Source organism: Pyricularia grisea, assembly GCF_004355905.1.
Source record: "Pyricularia grisea strain NI907 chromosome Unknown Pyricularia_grisea_NI907_Scaffold_4, whole genome shotgun sequence".
Taxonomy (NCBI): domain Eukaryota; kingdom Fungi; phylum Ascomycota; class Sordariomycetes; order Magnaporthales; family Pyriculariaceae; genus Pyricularia; species Pyricularia grisea.
This window is the reverse complement of record NW_022156718.1, coordinates 1,465,267-1,489,948: the sequence shown is the minus strand read 5'-3', so window position 1 is coordinate 1,489,948 and position 24,682 is coordinate 1,465,267. Positions and strand designations below refer to the sequence as shown.

The window sequence follows — 24,682 nt, the reverse complement described above, 5'->3', positions numbered from 1 at the left end:
ACGTGCCTGCATGTCGAGCATGGAACCAGTCGGGTTTTCCTTATTCCACGGTAACTACGTTGTATACATGGCGCAGCTTGACGATCTCCATCTCATAAGTCCATACCAGAGATGGTCAGGAGGAAGGGTCTACCCTACCCCAGCTTTTCCTAGCGGAGCAATTTTCGTCAAAAATTTCGGGTTGAGCTTTGCAGGGCTTACTCCGGGGTAATAGCTCTAAAGATGGGACTCGAGTCAGAGCCCCTGATTCTCGCAGGAGTTTTTTCAGGGATGCGTAGTCTCACCTCGATTCACCATTAGGGGCAGTGCTTGAATTTCCCAATGCTATACTACTTAGTACATAGATGGCTGGCAAAGAAAGGATATATATTTATCCATGATGCGGGGAGTCTGGCTGTCCTGTCTAGCAGGTGTTACCACGTATGGATTGTTTTGACCCTATGCGAAAGTTTTTTTGAGGTAGTTTTAGGCGATGCCATCAACATCGGCTAATCCATCCTGTTGATGTATTTTTAGATCATGCTCTTTCAGTTGTGCTCATTCATTCACTCATAGTCCTCCAATCGTGGCCAACTCCAAACCCCAAGTCAATGATTGAATTGCCATCTATCAAGTAGTCAGTGTGAGCAACCATGTTAAGTCTATAAGTAGAATGATTTTAATCACATGGTCATGTTTACAATAAGGCTAAGTTTGAGTTAATCAGCAGTAGATGACGTTTCTCCTGTGTGTTATTGTCAGATTAGGGTAAGTCGGCCTATCGAGGCGCGTTCGCTGGTGTGGTCAAGGCCTTGGAAGACAAACTGGGGGTAATGTACCTAAGGTAGCCAAAAAGGACCGACTGAATCGGGGCCCGGAAAATTTTTCACTGCGTCAGAAACTACCAAGTAGCCATCTTCAACCCTTCCATAATGAAATTGCCGAGGCATAGTTCCTTGTTTAGCACGGTGAGCAGTCTCTGTAAGATAAGGTACGTGGTAGACACTCGTCGGGTTTAACTTTCCCCAGGTCTGAAACGAAACATCCACTTTCTGTGCTTGTTTTTCACTGGGACGTCTTGAAAAAGAAATAGGAGGGGGTAAAATTCCGGTGGGTCAAAGCTCGTTCCACTCGGGGTAATTATCCTTGCCATGTTGCATGCCCCCCGGAGTTCGCCTCACGTGCCGTACCAAAGGTACCATTGACTGCCAAGATTAACCGATGCGACTGTACCCATACAAAAAGTCCCGGGTCAGATGAAAAGTGCATATTCCGGTATGTCCGGGAAAGGGTTACGTCCGTTGTTTGCTGTCATGCTATATGGATGTGGAGTGAAATGAGAATCGCGCTTGTAACCAAAGCGCGCGTATTATCGTCAAGGATGAACATTACAAAACAAAAGGTATAATACTATAATACTGATTACGATCCAATACGAAATTGAACAGCAGTCCCGCTGATAATCAGAAAATATCAATAGCATAACCCCCACCACAACACTGCCTGCATTGGGCTCTTTTGGGCTCGGTAAACCCCTAATAGCAATTCATTTCAGCCAATAGTCCGGCGGGACACCCAGCCACTCACACTGCTCCATGTCCTTGAACCCTCTCATCGCGTTGGCCCCACCCGGCAGGTCGAGAGCCATCATCCGCATATTACCCCTGAGAGTAGGCTTCCAAGGCCCCATAGCATTTACCACCTTTAGCGTACTCGTATACCCCCTCATCTCCAAAAACGCAACGTCGGGGTTTGGGTCGTAGGCACGCGCAAACGCGGCAAAGCTGTCCAGGATGTACCTCTCGAAGATCAAATCCCCCTCGTCTCTAAACGGCAATCCCCGCCGCGCCACGTTGCCAAACACGTACAGCATCTCGCCAGTGTGACAGCGGAAATTCCCCTCGGGGGAGCTAGTGTTCCCGCCAGGCGCCTCGCACAGGTTCAGCTTCGGCCACTCGGGCACCTGGTACGCGCGGTCAAACTGGTAGTACCAGACCCTGCCTCCGTTTCCAAACGCACCCGTCTCGACCGCCGCGTTGGCGTTGGCCTGCGCTGCGCATCGAAAGTACGCATCCGTCGCCAGTCGCGCCCACATGCGATACACCTCGAGCGTGACGTTTTTGCTGGCCGAGCCGAGTGGGAAGAGATCCTCAGGCGGCGCGGGGAGGCCGCGGTCGGTGATGAGGTCGCGGTCCTCCGCCGTCACGTTCAGTGGCAGCGGCGGGTAGGGGGCGATCAGCTCCATGCCGTCTTCGGCGTTGATGCCCAGCATGACGTGCACGGAACTGCTGTAGCGTGGCTTGTCCGGGGCAAAGAGCGCCCGCTCGTTGTCGATCAGGTACTCGCCGTCGATGGTCAACAGGCGCGCGTTGATGTTGGCCTTCCAGATGTCATTGGCCGGTAGTGCGCGGAGACAGGTGAGCGCTGACGTCGCCATGGAGCAGTTGGTAGCGTTGAGGACCTGATTACTCACCAGGGCCATCTGCTCCTCGACGCTGTAGTACTTTTGAAGAACCCCGCCCGTCCCGTACCCTCCCAGGTAGCTGAGCAGCATCGCACCGGTAAACTTGCCGGCCGCGTGGGGCGACGATAACATGGCACGCACGAGGGCGGCACCGGCCGACTGGCCAAACACGGTGATGCGGGCCTGGTCGCCGCCGAACGCAGCAATATTGTTCCGAACCCAGTCGAGGGCGTGGATGAGGTCGCCCAGGGCAAAGTTCCCGCGCGCGCCGGCGTCGGGCAGGGCGAGAAAACCAAGGGCGCCGAGCCGGTAGTTGACCGTGACCACGACAACGTCGCCCCTGGAGGCGAGGTTAGTGCCGTCAAACGTGGGGTCGCCCCCAGAGCCCAACAGTGCGCTGCCGTGGATGTAGAACATGACGGCCTTGGGCTTCACGGTGGTGTTTTGTTGGGAGCCGGGGAGGAACGGCGTCCAGATGTTGAGGAACAGGCAGTCCTCCGATCCTTCGTTGTCTTGGATGCATTTGCTGCCGACAGCCAGGGCGGGACGGACTCCCCCTGAGCCGATATATCTGGTCGAGTGAGACAGACGTGCCGGTTGCGGCGCGTATCGCACCCCGAGGAATGTGAATGTGAGCGGGTCTTGGTAGCTGACATATTATTCAGCAAAACATCTTTGCGCTATTGATGAGGTCGACTTCTAGGAAACAACGCCTGCATCCTTACCCAACAATTGTTTCGTTGTTGGCATTCACACCTACCAGCCATGGTTTCAGCGTGTCTTTGCTCTTCAGCGTTGGAAACGGCGCGCTGCGTGTGCAGAGAACTGGCAGCTGCGAGCCTTGGTCAGGACATACGACATCGCCCTGGATAGTCAATGCCAGAGTCTGGTTGTCGTCTGCGCGAATCCAGTAACCGGAAGCTACAGGCTCTTCCTGCTGTCTGATAAGGGTTCGAATGGAGGTTTTACAAGCCGATATTTCTCTCCCTGTACCAGGCCACAATGTCCCATTCAGCTCCGCGCAGGCTGACTGTGCCGATTTGACCGAGTGTTTGGTGTGCACGATCAATACGCTGCTTCGTGGATCCGAATTGCTCGACCCTTGAAATATGTTAGCGGAGGGCAACAAGATGGAAAATCTGTCAAACATTACAGCGTGGACAAACCCTTTAAATCATTGTGGCCAACAATGCTGACAGCCGACCGCAGTGGCTGCACCAGAACGTCGGCGAATGCCAGCGCTGGGGTTAGCCACTGGGACAATACAAGGATTAGAACAGTGGCTACAGACACCATTGCGGCGCCCTGTCTGATGCAGTGAGAGAGGGGTAAGACAGAGAATCTTGTTTCACCTGCTCTCCCATCGTTAACTTGATGCAGCAGTCGGGTTTCCCTTTTTATATCGAAATAATTACCGCAACCAGTAGAAAATCCCTTGCACGATAAACATACTTGGCACAGCTTATAAGGTTTCGTCTACAGCCTTAATAGGCTTAAAGAAAAGTCTGTGCCCTTCCTTATGCAGCGATCCACGGGAGAGAATAACTAGGATTGTGGAATAAGGTGGTACTTTTCGGTGAAAAATGACGTGGTTTTGGAAGGGTAGAAAGGGTGCCCTGGTGATTAACGTCGATATTGATTCAAATTTCCGAACAGTAAGGAGAATTCCTATTGCAAGTGCAGACTTCGCGCCAGTTGGTGTTGTCAATCATTAAAATCTGATTATCCTGAAGGAAGGAGTCTTATTTTACTATGAAAGTGAGGTTTCCAGGTGATGCCACGGGAAGACAACAGATGTCGATTTAGTTTCCCCAACTTTTGTCATTAACGAACAGAGTGCCTCAGATTTCCGATCTTGGAGCGGTGAAAGCATTGAGATTAGCATCCTGTTCTGCAAAATAACCTCAACACACACAAAGATATCCTACCTTACGACGTATGCAACCCCACTTGGAGGAATGACTTTTGGCTAAATGGCTGAATCCTTGGGGCACAGAGGCATTAGGCCAGCCTTTTCCTATTTGATGAATGCATCCCATATTTTGAACCCGTGCGCTTGACCGACTTAGGAACAACCACTGAATATCTCAACAGTTTGCGTCATTGACAATGAGCACTAGGTCTGCGTGACACCCATTGGTTGCATTGTATAGGTTGCGCGCAGCATCTTGGCAACACTATTTGGATACTTCAAAAACATCTGAAAAGGAATCTTTGCAAATGTTTGCGTTATTTTTCCTGTTGTATATGCCGAATGTGCTCGCACCCCAGAATCCTCAAAACTTTCTGCCCACTATGATTTCACAGCTGCTAGACGAATATCGTAGACAAGTTCGAGAGTTGCATTGGGATTGCCTTCCAGAGGCTTAAAGTCCACCACTAGTTCATCCTTTACTGCAAAAACAGAGTCATCGACTAGGTATTTGCTGCTCTTGTCAAAGATTTGAGTGGTCAGGGGCTTGTATTCTTCATTTCCCGCCTGTTGAGTAGATAATTGGTCAGTTCGCCGCGGTCCAAAGTGAAGCTGGGAAAAGCCATGTTAACTGACAATGATATGGATGTGAGCTGGACGATATGGGTGGCGGTCGAGAAGCTGGAGAACCTCACCAGCCGGGCCTGTGCAGCAAATTGATCAGTACGAGATCTACATGTTCAAAAATGCCGGAAGGAGGTTTCGATGCCCACTCACCATCGTACGGCACCGGGTAAGGGACTGGCCTCAGGCAATACAACCCATAATAACCATTCTCGTCCGTCGTGAATTTTCCGCGCAGGTTAAAATCTGCCTGCTCCGGATCCTGCTGCTCGTACAGGCCGTTGGTGCTGCATTGCCAGATGTCTACGGTGACGCCCCTGATCGGCTCGCCTGTCGCAACATCCGTCACTACACCATGCATAAAGGTCACCTCTCCATCCGATGGCATGGTCTTGACGATGCTCACGTCGTTGGCCGTTGGCGGGGTATCCTTGCGAAAGAAGGGGCCTAGGATTGCCGATTTGGTCGCCTCGTAGCCGGCGCCGACGAGCTTTTTACTTGTGATTTCGTCGACCAGCCTTTGTGAATGGTTCGGTTAGTAGAGGATGCGTAAAGACTAGAAAGGGGCAAGAAAACACTCACGACTCCAACCCCAGTACGTCGCACATCAGTTGCCCCTCGTTCCGACGGTCGTTACTCATCTGGCCGCAACGGTTGATCATGTCGACGCCCATCATCCACTCGTCGACTGTGAGGTCGACTTCACGCGCAAAGTCATGGATGTGCCTGATAAAGCTGGTCATGACCTCGGCGATGCGTGGGTTTGTCTTGGGCCCGATGGCCTTGATGACATTGTCGGTGAAGTCGGGATCGTATTGTGGCTTGGCATTGCCGTTTGGTGTTTTCGTGGAGGCCATGTTTCTTGTTCTTTTTTTTTTTTTTTTTTAGGTGCGGTGATTGCTTGTTTGCATGCGATGTGCGGGGGAATTGTCTTTTACTTGACCGTCTCTCAGATACTGGGAGTTTCTATTGAGACCAATGCCGAATGATGAGATTGTCGTGGTGATTTAACGTCGGACGACGGATGACGTTTATGTGCAAGTGCAACTGTCAGACGTGTATTTGGCAGGATCTTCAGGCTGAAACCTCATGTTGCAAAGGTTGAATTGTCATGGAATGAAAATAACAACGGAAAACCCCGAATGATGCCGTTGCTCAATCCCGACTCTCACGGTTATCTTTCCGATCTGGGCACGTCACTATCCCGATGGAGAAGTGTCAAGCTTCCTTGCCCACATTGGACGAACTCTATCATCAATCAAATCCTACCCTAGAGAGGCGGCAGTGGAACTTGGGTGGTGTCTATAGGTAGGTAGGGTACCGTAACCTGCAAGTGCGGTAGGTTGACCCCGCACGACCACCCAGAAAAAAGTATAAACCCATTGGATTCCAGTGTCATCCAATTCCGAAAGCAAGGAACATAACCGCACCTAGCCGCCCAGTCACTTACTCCTCATTTATGCCACAATTTGTGGAACACAGCCGACAAACCACCGCAAAACCCCCAAGGCGGATACAGCGTAGCTACTCTTCTGCAAATGCAACTACCCCAAAAGAGCAAACTGTTCATTGATACCTTATGTACTCCCCAGTCAGGTACCTGGTTATCCAAAACCCCTCGTCTCGTCTCTCGTCCCCCCGCATAAACCTCAACGAGGATATGATCTGTCACAAAATCCACCTCTCGCCAACCCCTATACCGAGGCCGATCTAGTCCATTTTCTGCCATTGCATTTTTTTTTTTCCTTTTTCTTTTTCGTGTTTCTCTCCTCTTAGCGATAGGCATTCTACCAAAATGACCATGGTAGATCCGCGCTACTCCGCAACCGACGAGTCGTGGCGTCTGCTCGACCTCGTACTGGACTCGTTCGCTTCGGACCACGTCTCGCTGCCGACCGCGGCTCGCTTGCGCGTAAAAAGCAACGTCACCTTCCGCGCGTCGCGCGATTTTCCATACTTCCCCATTCCCTTCAAGGAAACTGAGACTACAGCGGCGCTAAAGGCCATTGAGGCAGCTGTTGCTGCTTCACTTTTGGACGTCAGAAATGGCGTGGATGGGAAGAGAAACATCACGGTCGACCTGGAGCGGACGACTGCGTTTTTGTTCCAGGCATATCTTGCCACGGTTGGTGGTCTGGGAAAGCTAGATCCTAAGGTAAAAGACTTCCTAAAAGGTCTGCTTTAAAAATCTTGTCTCTCTTTTTATCTTTTGTATTTTTGTTTGCATCCGGAAGCCCGCTTCCAACAGAACCAAATCTGACCGTCTTATAGACACGGATTTGCTAAAGGCGCAGTCCGATCCTTATCGGCGCATGAGTGCAAATCTGTACGAAACTAAGCGCTCAGGGGAATATTACCATATCCATGGATCCCTCGAGGCGTCGACTACTCTGGGCATGATTGGCCTGGATCCCTTTCGCCCAGATCTTAAAACTCATGAGGAGATCTCAAGCACAATTGAGTCTGCCGTCAAGCAATTCACAGTCGAGGAACTCGAGCAGATGAATGCAGAAAATCGACAAGCCGGGGTGCCTGTACTCAAGCATGAAGATTTTCTCAGAACGCCACATGTATGAAAGAAGCCCAATCATTCCCAGCTGCGTTGACCACGCTGCATCTTGACCAATCTGACATCCGACACGCAGGGTCAAGTGGTATCCAAAAGCGCCCCCTGGTCAGTCGTAGCCCTTGAAGAAGACACACCCCCATGCCCACTCCCCGCTGCAAAGGACAACCGCCCTCTATCGGGTATCAAAGTCTTGGAGATGTGCCGCATAATCGCCGGACCGACGATCGCGCGGATTTTGGCCGAGTACGGCGCCACGGTGCTTAAGATTACCAGCCCGAACTTGAGCGACGTGCCATTCTTCCAAGTCGACGGCAACATGGGCAAGCACGCCGCAGACTTGGACCTCAAGACGCCAGCCGGCCGTGCCGAGCTTGAGAAATTGCTGGCAGACGTCGATATTGTGGTGGATGGCTACAGGCCGGGGGCATTGGAAAAGCTCGGATATGGACCTGAAGCGTTGAGCAAGTTGGCCAAGGGCAGGGGTAAGGGGTTCGTGTATGTGAACGAGAACTGTTTTGGTTACGAGGGCGAGTGGGCTCACCGTCCTGGCTGGCAGCAAATTGCGGATTGTGTAAGTAGGCCTGGCAATTACCACATGCATACATCCATGGTTTTTCAGCAATCTCTCCCAGCCACGGACTCTAGCAGCACCACTAACAACCACCCAAGGTCACCGGGATAGCCTGGGAGCAAGGCCGCTTCATGGGCCTATCCGAACCCGTCGTGCCCCCATTCCCCATCTCCGACTACGGCACCGGCTGCATGGGCGCCATCGCCGCGCTGACGGGACTCCTGAACCGCACCGAGCGCGGCGGTTCCTGGCACGGCCGCGCATCGCTGGTGCAATACGACATGCTCCTCTTCCGCGCCGGCGCGTACCCCGAAGATGTCTTGCGGCAGCTGCGGGAGGAGGGCTGCTCTCTTAGCGGCTTCGAGGCGCTACGGCACGACAACAGCGTCGACCAGATCAGCGGTACGGTGTTGCGGGGGATGCGAGAGCGGTTCCCGGACTTTTTCACCAGGGACGACCTGATGGACTGCTGGGTTTCGGCAAGATACGGCACAGAAGTGAGGGTTGTTGCGCCAGTGGTGGATATTGAAGGGGCAGAGGTTTCTTTCTCGAGGGCGAGTCGGCCTAATGGGTCGGATCCTGCGAGCTGGGAGTTTGGCGATGATGGTGATTATCGGAAGAAGGGATGATCGTAGCTGCGGTGGACATATAGACGTTAGAATCATATCTCTGGTAATACCCGGGTAATTAAAGAGACAACACGACAAGTTAATGATTAGATTATGGCCATCTAATTCAAAGTTCAGCGGCGGTGAGTTTTACTCAACTGTCACGGCCAAAATCAACACATAATCCAGCTCAGGATATCGATGCTAGGCGCAACAGCACGACCCGAGCATGATGAGCTTGTAAAGCCCAGGACGGTGAAGTCAAAGGTAAGCAAAGAATGTACTCTTGTGCCTCGATTCTACTTAGTTGTCATTGTCCTATAGGATTTCGGTGGCAACCAGGGCTGAAATTACACTAGAATATAGGTTCCACGGAGAATGACCACCGAATTTCGCTGGCAAGATGGTCGATTAAGGCGGCAATTTGTACTGAACGCCAAACGAAACTCCAAGTTCTTTTGATGCACGTATACCCTGCCGTGTATCTTCCTAAGTTGCTTTTCTTTCCCTACACATGCGAGTTGCCAGACATCGACCCTTTTGAGAGCAGAGAAAGGACACTATAAACTAGGAATGTAAAGAGCCAGCTTGAATCTTCTTCAAAATTTTCGTTATTTATAAGATGTAATTTCTTTCGCAAAACACAACGTGTGGCGCCGGCGTGAGTCGCGCGTTGCGGGAACCTGGTGCTCTAATACGGCTTAGTACTTTTTGTCAAGACCAAGGGCCAAGTCCGGGATACACGGACCTTGTCCTGGTAATCTTGTTCATCATTATTATTATTATTGTTATTAGCAATCGTATTTTAAGCCCATTGCTACAACAGTACATCATGTATTATTTATGCGGGTAGCTTTTTCTTTATCATTAACTAATGAGGATTTTGCTTTGTCGTCTAACGTGTTCCAAGCCTTCATGTTCATGGCAGGCACAAGTTGAGGAGAATCGGAGCAAATAACTAATCGTAATGTCAAATAATATCTCAAAAGGGTTCCATCTTTTATTCGCACATCCCACAGCGAAATGGTACTCAATTTTGGTGCTAACGTTGCGTACCCCCTGTTCGGCACCCCCCCTGTTCGGCACCCTGAAAATCTAACAACGAAATGCCTACTTTTATAAGCTGATTTAAATATAAAATTATCAACGGACAAAAATACAATCGTTTTCACGCTTCTCCGGTTCATTAACCTCTTCTTCATCAGCTAAAGGTTCCAAATTTTCTATATCCTTTTCCTGCAATCCAATAATGTTCTGTTTGTTAACCAAAAGCTCGTTTGGATCCGGAACCACCCTCCTCCTTTTAACCGGCCGTATTGCCTCCAGTTGTGCTTCCAATAAGCTGATTTTTTGCTGGGCGCTAGCCAAAAGGGTATCTTTAGCTTCGAAGCTTTTTTGGACTTTTGCAAATAAAAGACGTGAAGTAGCGTTGGTTTTGTTGGATTGGGAAAGTTTTTGCAGTTGAAATCGGACATCTCGGGTCGTTTTAGGGGTTTTCCAAATAAGTAAAGACGGGTCGTTAATTTTTTGGGCTGGGCTTTCCGGTGTTTTATCCCTTTGCAAACCGTTGTTTTTATCTTTTATAACGTTGGCATTGCTATTTTCTAACAAAAAAGGGCTTAAAAGTGGTTTAACCAAGTTTACCGGCCATAACCCCGTTGTACGCCAACCAGATTGAATGGTTTTTGCTATAAATGCTTTTAATCTGGCTTTTCGATAACAAAGTAGGAAATTTCGTTTTCCAATAATTGTTGAACAGCAAAATTGGCTAACAAATCCAAGTTGACGTCGATAAGCTTCTTTTAACGGCCCAAAAACCGATAGATCCAATGGTTGGAGAACGTGTGACGAATGAGGGGGTAAATATAGGAGTTGAATATTGTTTTGCAAGCAAAGAAGCATAAATTCGTCCGTTATATGTGATCCATGGCCATCCAAAACTAATAACCGCTTTTCAGGGGTTAAAGGTTGGGTATACGGAATAAACACTTTTTTTAACCATTCGATAGCCGTTTCGTTATTTGTCCACCCGTTTTCGGTTGCGTGAAATTTCCAATTATCGAAAAGGCTTAAATCCGTCGGAAACCATTGTTGTTGTACGTTTTTTCCCTTAAATATAACAAGGGGAGGGAGGGCAACGCCCGTAGCCGATATACATTCGATTATAGTCGTCCAACCCCGCGTTCCGGGCTCTTTCCGTTGCAACGGCCGGATCCCGTTAAGCCCTAATACCAGGCCGTTAGATCCTTTACCTTCCATTATACCGGTTTCGTCCATATTCCAACGGTTTTCCGGTTTAATAGCGTTAATAACCGGGTTCGTAATATAAAGCCACCAAGATTTAATTACCTCCGTAGTAGCGCCATTAACCCGGGCGTTATCTATTCGACGGGGCCTTTGGGTCTTAAGGATTGGATAACGAGCCAAAAAACGAGTTATCCAACGTTTTCCAAGGCCTTTTGTCTCTCCGGCGGCTTGAAGAATTCGTTCGGCAAAAAAGCGTAATTCTTGATGCGTTGGCGGAAGCCCTAAAGCTGTTTGGGTAAGTACCCAATCAGCCAAATGCTTTTCCTGTTCCGTAGAAAGCCTTTGAAAAGGGCTTTGTGCTTTTTTATAAGCTTGAGAACCTTTAAGTCGACTTTGAAGTGTAGACCTAGGTATTCCCCATTTTCGGGAGGTTTTTGCAATTGGATTGCCATTATTGACGTCGTTAATTGCAGATATAAGCTGTTTTTCAGTATATTGCTTCATTGGAAAATGGAGAATCAAGATTAGAAAAAAGTAAATCCAAAAGTGAAAGATTCATCGAGATATTTATAATAGAAGTTGGAGGATAAAAATAAAAGTGTTGTTATTTTTGGGTGCCGAACAGGGGGGGTGCCGAACAGGGGGTACGCAACGTTAGTCTACGTGGGTGACTAGCTTCTGCGCCCCTTGCACCCCATGTGTCATGAACCTCGGGTCAAGGATCGCTGAACTTCCTCCCGTGCACGCCTACAATCCGGAAGTGGTCGGTCATGCCCTGACTCAACCCCAGATCTGCTAACCATTAGATTCTGGCTAGCTAGACTTCTGATGTTCCTCCAAGACTAGATATATATTCACAATTTCCCCTCAAGTTCATTTTGTCGAGCTTTACTACGCCGGCCTAATCCGTACTATCTTTAACGGCGGTTCTATTCAACCCCTGGCTATCTTTTCTTCTCACCCCGCAGTAGCCTCTTGTTGGCCTTTCTTTACGCCTTCAAATCCGGCCCTAGATACAACTGTTTTCCAAATCATCATTATGCAGTTATTGAACATTTTCACGGCCGCTATTTCGGTTTTCATTTTTGCGCCGGACGGTGCCTCTGCCGAGCGAACTTTGAAACACGTCGCTGAAATGGGGCGTCACAAAGACACCTTTTCTGTTCAGACTGCGAAAGAGAACGGCTATAACCGGAAGGAATCAGACAAAGCTGATCTTGGCCGTTGCAAGGTCAAGATTATCGAGGAAATGTATGGATATCCTCTGGATCGACGAGATGGTCTGTCCCCAGGGGATACTTATCATTACAAGGTGGCTGGATACGGGGGTTATATTCAAATAATATCAGGCTGCCACGCGAAATTACCAAATAAGCAGAAGGTTCCGCCCGGCAATACACTTTTCGTTGGTTATTCATATGAGAGACCATTCCAGAGTATTCTCCGGCACCCCGAATCGGCTTTTTATAGCCCTCGACAGGGGGGAGAAGGTGCATGAACCAGGTGTTCGTCGCCATATAAGACTACAATTATCGTCAGGAATACAACTTCAACCATATACCGGTCTCGCGTGTGAGGTTTCATGCAATGCGTTGCTTCATGCATTCCACCATCTTGACAAGTACTAGTAGTTCTCTGTCACGCATGAAGGCCGCAGTCATTCGGATAGCTCTTTCCAATGCTTGAAATACACCTAACGCCATGCTGCGGCTATCGTTAGGGATGCCAGTCTTGAATATGCTGTCTGGTAAGTTTTGAGTATGCGCTAGATCTAGAACGGATATCTTCTTATCTATTTGGATTCTAATAGCTGATTAGAACACAACCCTTCAAAAAGCTAGGTGGGCGTCTTTTTGGAGACAACTCTAAGAGTCAAGGAAGCGTCACGCTATTTCTCACAAGCAGGGCATTATTTTGTGTCGACACTATGTTAACGCGGACTTATAAACTTGGTCTTTGCGCGATAAATACACTTGCTAGACTAGTGCACTCTTTGGAAATGCATGCTTGGAAATGTGAGATATTGTCAACCATTGCAATGGTCTCTTGAGCGGCGTACCTTTTCTTGAAAGGAAGCTTAGCTCACGGTCACAATCCTGAGCTTGTCAGTTACGTAAAACTCCAATACAATGAAACAGGCTTCCAGACACACTGAAAAACCTAGTATACACCATGTTAAACTTTGTGTCCAGCGTTATTAATAAAATATCTTCACTTTTAAACGCATTAAATCCTCATATCACATCCCTTCCGCCGCCACTTTTTCGAATTGATAGCCAAGGGATTATTGACCATCAACGCCCGCGTGGTTTAGAAAATAGTTTAAAATGATTTGCTTGATCGCATTGTAATAATGTAAATTAGCCAGCTCGGGCACTCCGTTACTAATTTAAAAACGAAGTAAGTGGATAAACTACGTATTTGGGTATCTTTATTTATACAAGCTTACTCACGGATGGGGTAAGAAATGTATCAGGAGGGGTTACTTCATTTGCAAATTTACATTAGCACAGGTTTTTACTATAGTCCCATATAATACATCTCTTTACAGTTTCTAACCATTTCACGGGGCTTTATTTCGCTTTTTGTTCTAAATACTAAAAGTTACAATCAAGTTTGGAAAGTTTTATTCTTAATTAAAAAGCTTTTACGACGAAGTGCAATAAAATTGTCCTCTCTTTTGCTTTGGTCTTTTTCTCGACCGCTTTAACCGCCGGTCGCGGGTGGACTAACAAAAGGTTTATGATGATCAAGGCAACGAAGATGGCTCGATTATCATTAGAAAAGCCTCGGAAGGCGATTTTAATTATGGCCCTGGTCATCCTGGAGGGCGCGATGGGATGGTGCGGGTTTATGCGAACAATGGCGACATCCGCGGGATGCCTCCGCGATACCCTCTACACCGTGACCCTGCGGAAGATCAAAACGATCAGCAATACTATAACAGGAACGGATATCATGTTGGTGATGGACCCGCCCGAATACGGAACGCATGGAGCCGGGCATTGGGGCGAGGGATATTCTGGACCACCAGGCAAGTTTACACATGAGCACGGCGAACAGCGAGGAGAAGATAGCTGCAACATTATGTAGCAGGGTGTTATTTGTCGCATTACCGATGCAGCTACAGCAGACCTGGGAAACATCAGTAGGCAAACCTAAAATCCATTCGCTTGTTACCACCTTCACTGTTGCGAGCCAGGTAGTGGGCCTTTTCGTCCTCAGACATGGCATCCCACAAGCAATCGCGGCCACAGTTCCTAGACTTGTAATACCATATACAGGCAGAGATGAGCAGAAAATCGTAGCCCAGGACGCCGAACAGCGCCGTGTCGCCCGTCTTGTACAGCGGTGCGTCCTCGGTTTTATAGACATTTGAGCCGACGATGCCCCCGACCTGGACGGACATGTTGTAGAGCGCAGCCGAGAAGGTCCTGGACCGCACCGAATTGGAGTTCAGCGAGGCCAGCGCCACAATGAACGGGCGCATAAAGCGTGCCGGCACGATGAGTGCACTAGATGATGGCACAGACAGTCCATGGGTTGGATTCGGGCGTGTAAGCCACGCGGAGCCAGATGAGGAACGGAATGGCCCAGATCTGGGGGTATGAAGCAGATCAGGAGTTTTTTGGTGCGCTCTGCGAACCAGCCTAACCTGACCATGGTGACGACTGGAAAAAAAAAAGAGTTGAGCAGTTTTAGTGAGGCTCACTGTCAGCCACTCCACATCGATCAAAGTGGAATCTTCAAAAATGACCTAACCTGCAAACCTTGCGATGGAATGACCAACAGATTAGACCGTATCACATTGATAGAGTCAAGTAGAGGCGCTGTGGAACGATGGGCAGGAAGTTGGTGAAGTTCCTGAAGCGGGTCAGTGCTAAGCAAATGGCAGTAGCTTTATCAAGAGCTGGTTCGCTTACCATTCCTCAAGGGGCTGGTATTGAGGAGCAACATCGGGATCGTCAAAGACACTGGGCCGTTATTTGAGAGCGTGGCTTGATTAGCAGAAAGTTCGCCGACAAAGGCTTTCCACGTCGTGGCTATCTCTATCGTCGGGGACTTACCTGTGTGGCGATGGCATTGGGATCATATGTCTTATCGCTGTTCTGCGACCAGAACTTCTTGACGTGTCTGGGCTGGCCAAGGGGAGGCACGTTGGTGATACCGACGGAAGCAACTTCTTTGGAAGCGCTGTCCGAGGTGTTACCTCCTACTCGATTGGATTTTCTGGGAGACAATGGTTGTCATGATCAGAATGGCAGAAATGCTCTACCTCTAAATCTACTTTGTAGCTCCTAACGTTTAACTATGTTGGTGAACTTGCATAAATGAACTGGGTAGCGGGGATTATTTGTAGCATCTCCGACATCTTTGCCATCATCAGCAAAATCCAGGCATCAACTTTCCCAGCTTTCCCGGGAAAAGTCTGCAGGTTCACGTCGTGTCGGAAATGGAATTTGGACAAGCTTCAGGACCCTCGCCCAGTATCTTATCCAATATCCCTCTTCAGCTGCCATGTATTCCATTTTGACGCCAATGCTGTAAATCTTCCGACTTCGGCCCCCGTTTCTATGTTCAGCTGGGCCATTGAAAGTGTATGGCTGGCACATCAGTGTATGCAACTATGGAGATGAGGGGTATCGAACTACTGTTGATCTTGCAGCTTAAAAGTCGCGTCGAGCCAAATACGCATTTTCAGACTCGAAGCACGCAATCGACTCCTTCTGGGACCAGAACCTCGCAAGTCCCCACCCCCGCAGCAACCCTGGACAAAGCAATAAGCGACAATGGTGGAAGACTTCTCGAGAACAATTTTCCATTTTGGATTCTCACAGAAAGAGCCGAGCGAATATGCACAGAGACTAAGATGAAGAAGATCGACAGCGATCTGTGATTTTAGGGGTGTTCTTTTGCTCATCTTCTTTTATTGGACTCCAATTCACACGGCTACTTGCTGTGGAGCCGAAGGGTATGTTTCCGGTCAAGGTTCGTCCGATAGAGCGTTTTCCAAGTATGTTGGAAGCAATAAAGATCAGATGACGTGCTTCAGAGTTTTTTCTGGTCAAGATTTGAAAATTTCCACGTGTTTGTCCGGTCGCTCTACAACCATGACGCCCTTTCTCTTGTAAATAAACTACTCGCGAGAACAAGAGCCTCGTGTGATCGCAAAGGAGCATCGCCCGGCGGAACAAAATCATGACCCCCACGTCGCCCTGGAGGGCACTTGTTGCCGGCTTGCCCCTCGCTGCCGCCGCCTTCGCATCAGTATACAGCGATACGCACCAGAAGCCACTAGGTATTCATGATGATGTTTTGCACCAGACAGAAGGTCAATCGACGAAGCCGGGTCGCCGGCCCAACGTCGTCTTCATCCTGACAGATGACCAGGACTTGCATATGGACTCGCTGGAATATATGCCGCTCCTGAAAAAGCACATGAGAGACCGCGGCACCGAGTACAAGCGCCATTTCACGACGACGGCTATTTGTTGCCCTTCGCGCGTCACCATCTGGACCGGCAAAGCCGCCCACAATACCAACGTAACGGACCTCGCGGCACCATACGGTATGTCTATTTTCCCAGTCACTATGGCCTCGTCCTAGCGGTACTCGGCTGACGCGGAGTCGACAAAAAAGATCAACAGGTGGTTACCCCAAATTTATCGAGGAAAAGCTCCACGAGAACTACCTGCCCATTTGGCTACAGAGCGAGGGCTACAACACATACTACACCGGTAAACTTTTCAATGCCCACCACCTGCGCAATTATGACAAGCCCTTTGTGCCTGGCTGGAATGGATCGGTGAGACATCCCATCTAGTGGCTTTTTATTCTCATCACACGCTAACTTTGCCTGCGTATCGTGCTATTTTCCCCAACACTAGGACTTCCTGCTGGACCCGTACGTATACATGTACCTCAACGCAACTTTCCAACGCAACCATGACAAGCCCGTCAGCCATCTAGGCCAGTACGTAACCGACGTACTAGCAGGCAAAGCGCAGGGCTTTCTTGACGATGCCCTAGAAGCCTCCCGAGGGCCCGAGGGGCGCCCATTCTTCCTCGCCGTCGCCCCCAACGCTCCGCACAGCAACGTAGACGCAAGCTTTGAAAATGCCAACTTCACCGACACGCCACGCGACTGGACCTTCAAGATGACGACTCCGATCCCAGCCGCTCGCCACGCGCACCTGTTTGCCGACGCCGTCGTCCCGCGCCGCGACAATTTCAACCCGGACGTGCCCTCGGGCCCCAGCTGGGTCCGCAAGCAGCCAAAGCTGAGCCAAGCAAACGTCGAGTGGAACGATGAATTTTACCGCAACCGGCTGCGCGCACTGCAGGCCGTCGACGAGCTGATCGATGGCGTCTTCACCAAGCTCGAGGCCGCCGGCGTCCTGCATGAGACCTACGTCATCTTCACCACCGACAACGGCTTCCACATCTCGCAGCACCGCCTGCAGCCAGGCAAGGAGTGCGGCTTCGACGAGGACATCAACATCCCCCTAATCGTGAGGGGCCCGGGAATCCCTCAAGGTGCCGTTGTGTCCGAGGCGGTGACGACACACGCTGACTTGGCGCCTACGGTTCTGCGGTTGATTGGCGCCCCGCAGCGGGCTGATTTCGACGGCGTCCCCGTGCCCCTGAGCTCCCGCGAGCAGAGGCACGCTGAACAGGGCGGGCGGCACGAGCATGTTACGGTCGAATACTGGGGCTTTGCCCTCTCAGAGGGGAAGTACCTTTACCATGATGACAAGGGCGAAACCAACTTCATCTTCAACAACACCTACAAGGCCATCAGGATAATAGGACCAAACTATAACCTGTATTACTCCGTCTGGTGCAACAACGAACACGAACTCTACGACCTCAATGTTTGTTTTTTTCCACCTTTCTACCTCCTGTACGGCCACCCATCATCCGCTAACATGTGTTCTTTTAACAGGCCGACCCGGGTCAGATGCGCAACCTTCTCCACCCGGACTACAACGCAGCCGCCGTCGCAAACTTCACCATTCTGGGTCGTTCGCTACCCTCGGTGGTCGCGCGTCTCGACTCGCTCCTCCTCGTCACCAAGACCTGTAAGGGAAGCGCGGCGTGCACCCAGCCGTGGGTGTCGCTCCACCCGCGAGGCGGAGTGCGCACCCTGGCCGATGCCCTCTCTCGGCGCTTCGACAGCTTCTACGAGGAGGAGCAGCCGCGTGTCTCGTTTGGCTGGTGCGTCATGGGGCAGATCTTGGATGCCGAGGGACCCCAGTTCGAAAAGGATGGTGTTGCTTTCTGGGACGAGAATTGGAGCCAGTGGGTTTGATTAAATACCTATTCAGTGTGTACCTGTGTATAAAAACGTAACTCTTTTTTTCCCTTTTTAATGTTTTTTAGTCTGACGACTGTTGGTCATGGTTAAATGGTTTAGGTACATGCAGAAAGAAATATAAGGCCCCAATGCGCATCTTCATGTTACTCAATTATGAAAATGGACCTATTTTGACCCTTGGCATGATACCAGCTCGGGTCAAACTGTCATTTTCTGAGAGAACTGCTCGACCTTTACTCCGCTGAACGGAGAAAATATGAAGAAAAAAAAAACCTTTGCAAAGTACACTCAATGCCACTCAAAGGTTAGTTACTCCTGCTGCAACACAAGCAATCGCTAGGTGGCGGACAATATTAAACTCCTCGGAATGTTCCGTTAACTCCAAGCTCTGGAGGGTGGGGGTTTCGATGAGCTGGATCTTGGGAGGGTTGATGTTGCGAATTGACTGTAGTTGGTGTCACATTCCTGGTGGAGTTGATAGGTATTTAAGCGGGTGGGGGACCTTTCAACCCCTGTCTCGCTATCAAAGTGCCAATCAACAACATGGACCAGATCACGCCATACGAAAAGACACTGACATAATTTTTTAGTAGAAACTTGGCAGGGTCGGCAGTTCCATATCTCAGGGGTAATATGCAACCTCCTCCATATTGCCACCACACTTTTTCAAGATTGTGGATTTAATCTTACTCTAGACGCAACGAGATTCCGAAGCCGGCTTGCCGGGACCGCGTTGAGTTCAGAACCTGATTTGCATGGGCAAGATCAAGAGATGATATTCTCGGTCCATATCTGTTTAGTTGAAAGCAGTCGCCTTGTTCGTTGCCAATCCTTGGAACTTCTCCCGATGTTCTTTTGTTTCCTCGACTTCCTCTCACCTTTATTCCCATGGTAAGCATGCCGGGCAACGCACCAGACGAAAGGTCGCCGCTCCTGGGCACTGCCCAAGGTCACCAGCTGGACGATACTTTGGCTAATGCGAAGCCTGCCTTAGCGGTTGTTGACGAAATTTCGGCTCCTCTCGCTGCTGCACATACATATGACGATGCTGAGGATCCCGGTGGAAATGAATATGATCAAGACCGCCGTAATGAATCCGAGACGGGCAAATTATCTTCGGCAGCAATCTTGAGAGTGGTGGTTGTGCTCCTCGTTGGCGCCTTCATGGCCAATCTAGACGGGTCCCTAGTACTGGCGACGCACCCGGTCATAGCCTCTGAGTTTAACGCACTGTCTTTATCGAGTTGGCTCTTTGTCTCGTTCAACCTAGCTGGTGCTTCCACACAAGCAGTTGTATGCATTATCTCCATCCTCCTTTCCCACTGACTGGCCATCATCCTCAATTCCGCCTATAAGTCGCACAACTGACAAAAGGCTGACTTTGAATAAAGTATGGGAAGCTCAGCGACACATACGGCAGGAGGCCGATGCTGATGATTGCCTACACCCTGTTTGCCCTTGGATGGTAATTTTCTCCCTGTTTCCTTCGAATGTCTCCCATCCGGCATTTTTCTCTTCGGAAAATCTTGCAAAACGAAAACGCAATGCCGACGATTGACACAAAACTAAACCTTTTCAACCCACAGCTTCTTCGTCGGCGCCGGCAGAACCATGGGCGAGGTTATTTTTGGTAGAGTCGTCTCGGGGTGCGGCGGCGCGGCCCTCAACGTCCTTGGCATACTCGTCATCACTGACCTGGTCCCGCTCCGAGAGGCTGCCACCTGGCAATCGGGTGTCAACCTCGCCGCCACCACTGGTAGAAGCCTGGGAGGGCCCCTGGGTGGTTGGCTGGCTGACACCATCGGCTGGCGCTGGTCCTTCCTATCCCAGGTACCCGTCTTTGCCATTGCCATCGCCATGTCCATGGCCTGGCTGCCCGCAGCCCGTGCTCGGGCGGCCCCGAGCGCAGCAGAGCATTCCCAAGATGAGAGCAGCGGCCTGGCAAGCCACCAACAGAACGGCAAGGCACCTAAAGTCACAGGCAGAGGACTCGCAAGGATCGACTTTCTGGGCGCAATTTTCTTGGCACTCACGATTCTCTGCCTCCTTTTCCCCATACAGATGGGCGGGTCCAAGAACTTCCCCTGGTCACACCCGGCCATCTCGGGCCTAGCCGTCGCGACTTTGCTCCTCGGCGGGCTCTTTGTCCTGGTTGAAGAGAATTGGGCGGTCGAGCCCATCTTGCCCATGGAGCTGCTGCGGCAGCGCGAAGTGCTGCTCCTTTACCTAGTTGCCGGAGCGCAGTGCGCCGCGCAACTCGGCCTCATGTTTTCCGTGCCTCTCTACTTCCAGGTTACGCAGCGGTCTTCCAACGCCGCCGCGGGAGGATATCTGTTTCCCGCCGTTGCTGGAAACGCCGTAGGAGCCATTGTTGGCGGTTTGATCGTCAAAAGGTGCGTATTTTCAGTGAATTCATGGGAAGAGCCAAAGATCCTTTCTGACTTGATTTGCTCGTATGCTAACATTCTCTCCGGTCCCCTGGACAAACGAAAAAAACAAACAGGACTGGCAGATACAAAAGCCTCATGGTGGGCGCAGGCATCCTATCCTCCATTTCCTATCTCTTGCTCCTCCTCCGCTGGCACGGACACACAAATATCTGGGAAGCCCTCTACATTATTCCAGGCGGGCTTGGCACCGGACTAGTGCAAATTCTGGTTTTTGTGGGCATACAAGCCACCATAGACCCCTCACTAAGGGCACCAGCCATGTCGTGTCTCTTCATCGTCATCTCGGTTGGAGCAACCATCGGGATGGCGGCCGCCAACTCGGTGACCATGAACGTCATGAAGGTGAAGCTGGAAGCTTCTCTGATACACATGGGTCTCGGCGAGGCAATCCGTCGACAGGTATTACAGTTTCTCGTTCCAGATTCCGGCCTTTGTATCTGTCAAGGACTATCTACGATATGCTAACACTAGGGACGACTTGTACCTCAGATTGTAGACAGGGCCTCTGCCAGTGTCAATTACCTCGACCAAGCCGAGGGCCAAGTCTTGAGCGCTGTGGTCCAAGCATACATCGACGGGCTTTCCGCGAGTCATCTTGTGTCGCTGGTTTGCTCTGGCTTGGTTATCCTTGGTTGTACTTTTGTGAACAATCGCCAGTTACCAGGATAGATTTGGTGCTAATTGGGCTTGAAGCGGTGTCGTCTGCTGCTTCCATGGAAGATCCCTTGGTTCTATCCCGGGCCTGGATCAAAGCATATTGGATTGAGTAAGACATGCTGCAAAAGCTCCCTGGGACTGGGTACGTTTATATTGGTAAATACGTCATATCGCTACAGATATGGATATTAGCAAGACAGTACAGCTTTTGGCTGTTTATAATATGGAAATATATTTTACAGAATTCTGCGCCACTCAAAACATTGTGCCATAACAAACTCCGGGGTGGCCGCGGTTTTCTTAAAGCAAATATTACCTCCGGAATCCCTGCCGAACTTTGTAATTCGATTTAAAATTTTATTGCGGGCAATGTTTTTTATTTAGATTTGATTATCCAAAAATAACTTGGTTCAAATTAAATTTTTGCAATAGCCACGTCGTATTTGAATAAGTTGCTTTGAATTCCCAGTTGTTGTGTCATGCTTCGAATTCAAATTAGAGAGAAAAAAAAAGACATAAAAGAAACAGACGTAAATCGCAAGAGGCTTTAAAATCGGCAGATAACCCTTTCACTTTCTTTTTTTCAAATATTATTTTCTTCTGTTCTTCTCTACTTATAAGGTAATATTTCCGTCAAAACATCTCCCCGCACCCCCTTTCATTCGATTTCATTCATCAAACAGACATTGGACCGTGTAAATGATTCTTTGATTTATCAAAATGCGGTTCCTTGCATACAGCATTTGGTTTTTTCCCACTGCGTCGGGATTTGGTCATCTCGTTCAGAATCCCTCAGCCTACGGAGATTGCTCACCCGAGGATCAGAAGTGCACTCTTTACAATCCGACAGACCAAAAGACGATCGACTGTGGGGGTGGTTCTTCTGGTCGCCCCGGGTCGAAATGCAAAATGAAGGGTGACTATTGCGGCGTGGAGAACGGCGTTGTATATTGCAGTGCACCTTACAAAGTTCGGATAAAAGACGGGGTGTCCTTAATCATGTCACCGGATCACAAACAGACGGAGTGGAGTTATGAGATGCTATTTCATTCATAAGTCAAATAAGTAATATTTAGGGTTTCAATTACAATTTTAAAGGCTTTGGTGCGTTGCAAATGCTCATCCAAAACGTGGTGAAACTGGGGTCGACTTCAATTTACAAAACTCCAAAATACTCTTTTTTTCTTTCTTTTTTTTTTTTTTTTTTTTTTTTTTTTTTTTTTTTTTTTTGAGTACGCAATGAGCTAGTGGCGATAATTGCAACCCCGGACCATGTATAGAAAGCTGCAGCAAGTGACAGCCCAGACAACATGACGCGCCTCCGATGTTTTCTGTTGGGAAAAGGTTCTTCTTTAAGGAACTGCACTTGGATACAAACGATATACTTGTACAAATTTTGCCTTATGAACAATACATTATTTGCGACTCCAGCGACATCATCTATCGGACAGGCGTCGTCGCAGCCGGGCCGAGCGGGTCGCCGTTTCTGGAATAAACCCCCACAAATTACCAAATATCTGCGCGGGCTGAAGCTGACGGCCACCAACCCCTCTCCCACAAAGATTTACCCCTTTACATGCCAAACAGCGTTTGCAGACGTGGTGTTTTTATCTAGAGGCCAGCCCGGCTCGAAGAAAGGCCGCGATGGACAGTCAACTACCGCATCTTGGCAAACTGACGTCCTGCGAGACCCGCCGCACTGTCGGCACCGCTACACACATCTCCAGGGAGACACTCGGGAACAAGACATCTTCCCCACCCACCTGCAAACTCTGCGCACTTTCCGACCTCAGACTCGACCGGCCAGACACCGTCCCGACACCGGCAGACCGTATCTTCTTCGTCCGGGCCGAATCCGGACTCTTGGTGCGCACGGCGGGGGACTTTCGCATGACGGGCGAGCATACGGTGGATTCGTTCACCATGGAGGGCTCGCCGCCCTGTGACCTGTGGTTTTTTTTTCATGCCCGCAAGGCGAGAGAGGATACTTGGGCTTCATCTGTAAAACGGTTGATGAACCTGTGTGAGCGGTAGCATAGTGAACGTGCCAAACCACTGCGGCCGTATCTCTACCGACTCGTGTGCTCGATTTGGGCGTTTCTGGGGGCAAAAGCCAGGTTAGTCCGTATATTTAGCGAGGGGAGGCGGCACGTTTCACGGCTTTAAGCTATTGTTGGCGAAGCAAAGTGCCTATTACAACAACGACGGATACCCTAGAAGCGCGGTGCAAAGGTATTCCGGATTCGTCTTTACCTGCCACTTTGCACGACGCTATAGCTGTAACTCGAAAATTGGGGACACGCTATCTTTGGATAGATGCACTCTGCATCCTACAAGACGACAAAAAGTATTGGGAGCTCGAATCTTCCAGGATGTCGTCCATTTACGGTTTCGCGGCTTTGGTTATCGGTGCCAATATAGTCCGCTCGAGTTTCTGGCCCATTATTCACCGCGACCCGCCGGCTAAGGGTGGAGCAATTTCTTCCGCTTCTTTGGCGACCGCGGGAAATAGGGAAGGGTCTATCTCGACCATATACGCTCGCATACGGGTCTGGCACGACGCCAACAGCTCCGTACACGGCGTCAATTACCTATCTTTGCGGGCATGGACTCTCCAAGAGCAGCTCCTGGTCACCATGATGGTTCATTTCCTTTCGGAAAAGCTGATATGGGAGTGCCGCTCCGGCTCCTGGTGCGAGTGTTTTGACCTCGACCCGCGGCCCTACGACCGGTTCAAAAATCCGAAAGATGGGTATAGGGTGGGAATGGAACACCATTATAAGAGGGAGCCGGTTCAAGTTTTGGCGGGGGCACGTCATCAATGCCTTTATTAACCGCCACATAATCTACAGCGCCGACTTCTTCCCCGCGCTGTCGGGCATCGTCGCGCATATTCAATAGCACTGGGCCTGTGAATATCTGGCCGGCATCTGCCGGCGGAACCTGCTCGTCGAGCTAAGCTGGTGGGTTGAGTACAATGTCACCCAGGATAGCTCATCCACGTATCGCGGCGTGCCGAGTTATGACGTGATAGAGGCCCATTGCGACAGAGCAGGCCACGACCCGAGTTGTGCCGTGAAGGTTGGCTACCTCGCGTGAAGGGGAAATTGCTGACGCTGCACGCTGACGGACTGGAGGGCTATCCCTTCTGGCTTGAGGGGCTACCATATGGAGATCAAGTCAGGCTTACGCGTGTTGGTTTCGACACCGAAGAGGCAAGCAAACAGGGACAGGGTAATTTTGGGTTTTTGCTATACACGCTGCGCAGCCCAGGTTCGCACGC

General features: G+C 50.0%; 8 protein-coding genes across 8 annotated transcripts; 5 read left to right on the top strand and 3 right to left on the bottom strand.

Moving 5' to 3' along the window:
- Nucleotides 1–1,525: 1,525 nt before the first annotated feature.
- PgNI_07148 (uncharacterized protein) lies at nucleotides 1,526–3,739 on the bottom strand (the record flags this gene model as incomplete). Its single annotated transcript, XM_031127164.1, has 3 exons — nucleotides 1,526–3,092; nucleotides 3,169–3,544; nucleotides 3,610–3,739. The coding sequence occupies 3 exons, from the start codon at nucleotides 3,737–3,739 to the stop codon at nucleotides 1,526–1,528; spliced, it is 2,073 nt and encodes a 690-aa protein (XP_030981229.1).
- Nucleotides 3,740–4,598: 859 nt separating this feature from the next.
- Nucleotides 4,599–5,843, bottom strand: PgNI_07147 (uncharacterized protein). Its single transcript, XM_031127163.1, has 4 exons — nucleotides 5,562–5,843; nucleotides 5,133–5,497; nucleotides 4,992–5,059; nucleotides 4,599–4,922 (listed from the first exon to the last, which is right to left on the bottom strand). Exons 1-4 carry the CDS (start codon nucleotides 5,834–5,836, stop codon nucleotides 4,737–4,739), a joined length of 894 nt encoding a protein of 297 aa, XP_030981210.1. The 5' UTR covers nucleotides 5,837–5,843; the 3' UTR covers nucleotides 4,599–4,736.
- Nucleotides 5,844–6,738: 895 nt separating this feature from the next.
- Nucleotides 6,739–8,832, top strand: PgNI_07146 (uncharacterized protein). Its single transcript, XM_031127162.1, has 4 exons — nucleotides 6,739–7,153; nucleotides 7,251–7,549; nucleotides 7,625–8,119; nucleotides 8,218–8,832. The coding sequence occupies exons 1-4, from the start codon at nucleotides 6,775–6,777 to the stop codon at nucleotides 8,746–8,748; spliced, it is 1,704 nt and encodes a 567-aa protein (XP_030981211.1). The 5' UTR covers nucleotides 6,739–6,774; the 3' UTR covers nucleotides 8,749–8,832.
- Nucleotides 8,833–13,782: 4,950 nt separating this feature from the next.
- PgNI_07145 (uncharacterized protein) lies at nucleotides 13,783–14,067 on the top strand (the record flags this gene model as incomplete). Its single annotated transcript, XM_031127161.1, has 1 exon — nucleotides 13,783–14,067. One exon carries the CDS (start codon nucleotides 13,783–13,785, stop codon nucleotides 14,065–14,067), a length of 285 nt encoding a protein of 94 aa, XP_030981442.1.
- A 52-nt stretch (nucleotides 14,068–14,119) lies between these two features.
- PgNI_07144 (uncharacterized protein) lies at nucleotides 14,120–15,058 on the bottom strand (the record flags this gene model as incomplete). Its single annotated transcript, XM_031127160.1, has 4 exons — nucleotides 14,120–14,573; nucleotides 14,782–14,838; nucleotides 14,898–14,948; nucleotides 15,042–15,058. The coding sequence occupies 4 exons, from the start codon at nucleotides 15,056–15,058 to the stop codon at nucleotides 14,120–14,122; spliced, it is 579 nt and encodes a 192-aa protein (XP_030981455.1).
- Nucleotides 15,059–16,173: 1,115 nt separating this feature from the next.
- Nucleotides 16,174–18,286, top strand: PgNI_07143 (uncharacterized protein; the record flags this gene model as incomplete). The annotated part of the gene is made up of 4 exons (XM_031127159.1): nucleotides 16,174–16,543; nucleotides 16,623–16,780; nucleotides 16,863–17,849; nucleotides 17,921–18,286. 4 exons carry the CDS (start codon nucleotides 16,174–16,176, stop codon nucleotides 18,284–18,286), a joined length of 1,881 nt encoding a protein of 626 aa, XP_030981217.1.
- A 903-nt stretch (nucleotides 18,287–19,189) lies between these two features.
- PgNI_07142 (uncharacterized protein) lies at nucleotides 19,190–21,411 on the top strand (the record flags this gene model as incomplete). Its single annotated transcript, XM_031127158.1, has 5 exons — nucleotides 19,190–19,585; nucleotides 19,684–19,757; nucleotides 19,879–20,685; nucleotides 20,796–21,141; nucleotides 21,232–21,411. The coding sequence occupies 5 exons, from the start codon at nucleotides 19,190–19,192 to the stop codon at nucleotides 21,409–21,411; spliced, it is 1,803 nt and encodes a 600-aa protein (XP_030981150.1).
- Nucleotides 21,412–23,043: 1,632 nt separating this feature from the next.
- Nucleotides 23,044–24,498, top strand: PgNI_07140 (uncharacterized protein; the record flags this gene model as incomplete). The annotated part of the gene is given in 4 exon segments (XM_031127157.1): nucleotides 23,044–23,420; nucleotides 23,439–23,520; nucleotides 23,535–24,158; nucleotides 24,301–24,498. 4 exon segments carry the CDS (start codon nucleotides 23,044–23,046, stop codon nucleotides 24,496–24,498), a joined length of 1,281 nt encoding a protein of 426 aa, XP_030981218.1.
- Between the last annotated feature and the right edge of the window lie 184 nt (nucleotides 24,499–24,682).

What these genes read in the sequence shown, in the direction of transcription:
- PgNI_07147 (XM_031127163.1), bottom strand. Translation starts at nt 5,836, where the DNA reads ATGGCCTCCACGAAAACACCAAACGGCAATGCCAAGCCACAATACGAT. An exon ending in GACGTACTGGGGTTGGAGTC is followed by an intron (nt 5,498 to 5,561) that starts GTGAGTGTTTTC and finishes CCATTCACAAAG; the next exon opens with GCTGGTCGACGAAATCACAA. An exon ending in CAGCTCACATCCATATCATT is followed by an intron (nt 4,923 to 4,991) that starts GTCAGTTAACAT and finishes TCTACTCAACAG; the next exon opens with GCGGGAAATGAAGAATACAA.
- PgNI_07146 (XM_031127162.1), top strand. Translation starts at nt 6,775, where the DNA reads ATGACCATGGTAGATCCGCGCTACTCCGCAACCGACGAGTCGTGGCGT. An exon ending in GGTAAAAGACTTCCTAAAAG is followed by an intron (nt 7,154 to 7,250) that starts GTCTGCTTTAAA and finishes ACCGTCTTATAG; the next exon opens with ACACGGATTTGCTAAAGGCG. An exon ending in GGCAGCAAATTGCGGATTGT is followed by an intron (nt 8,120 to 8,217) that starts GTAAGTAGGCCT and finishes CAACCACCCAAG; the next exon opens with GTCACCGGGATAGCCTGGGA.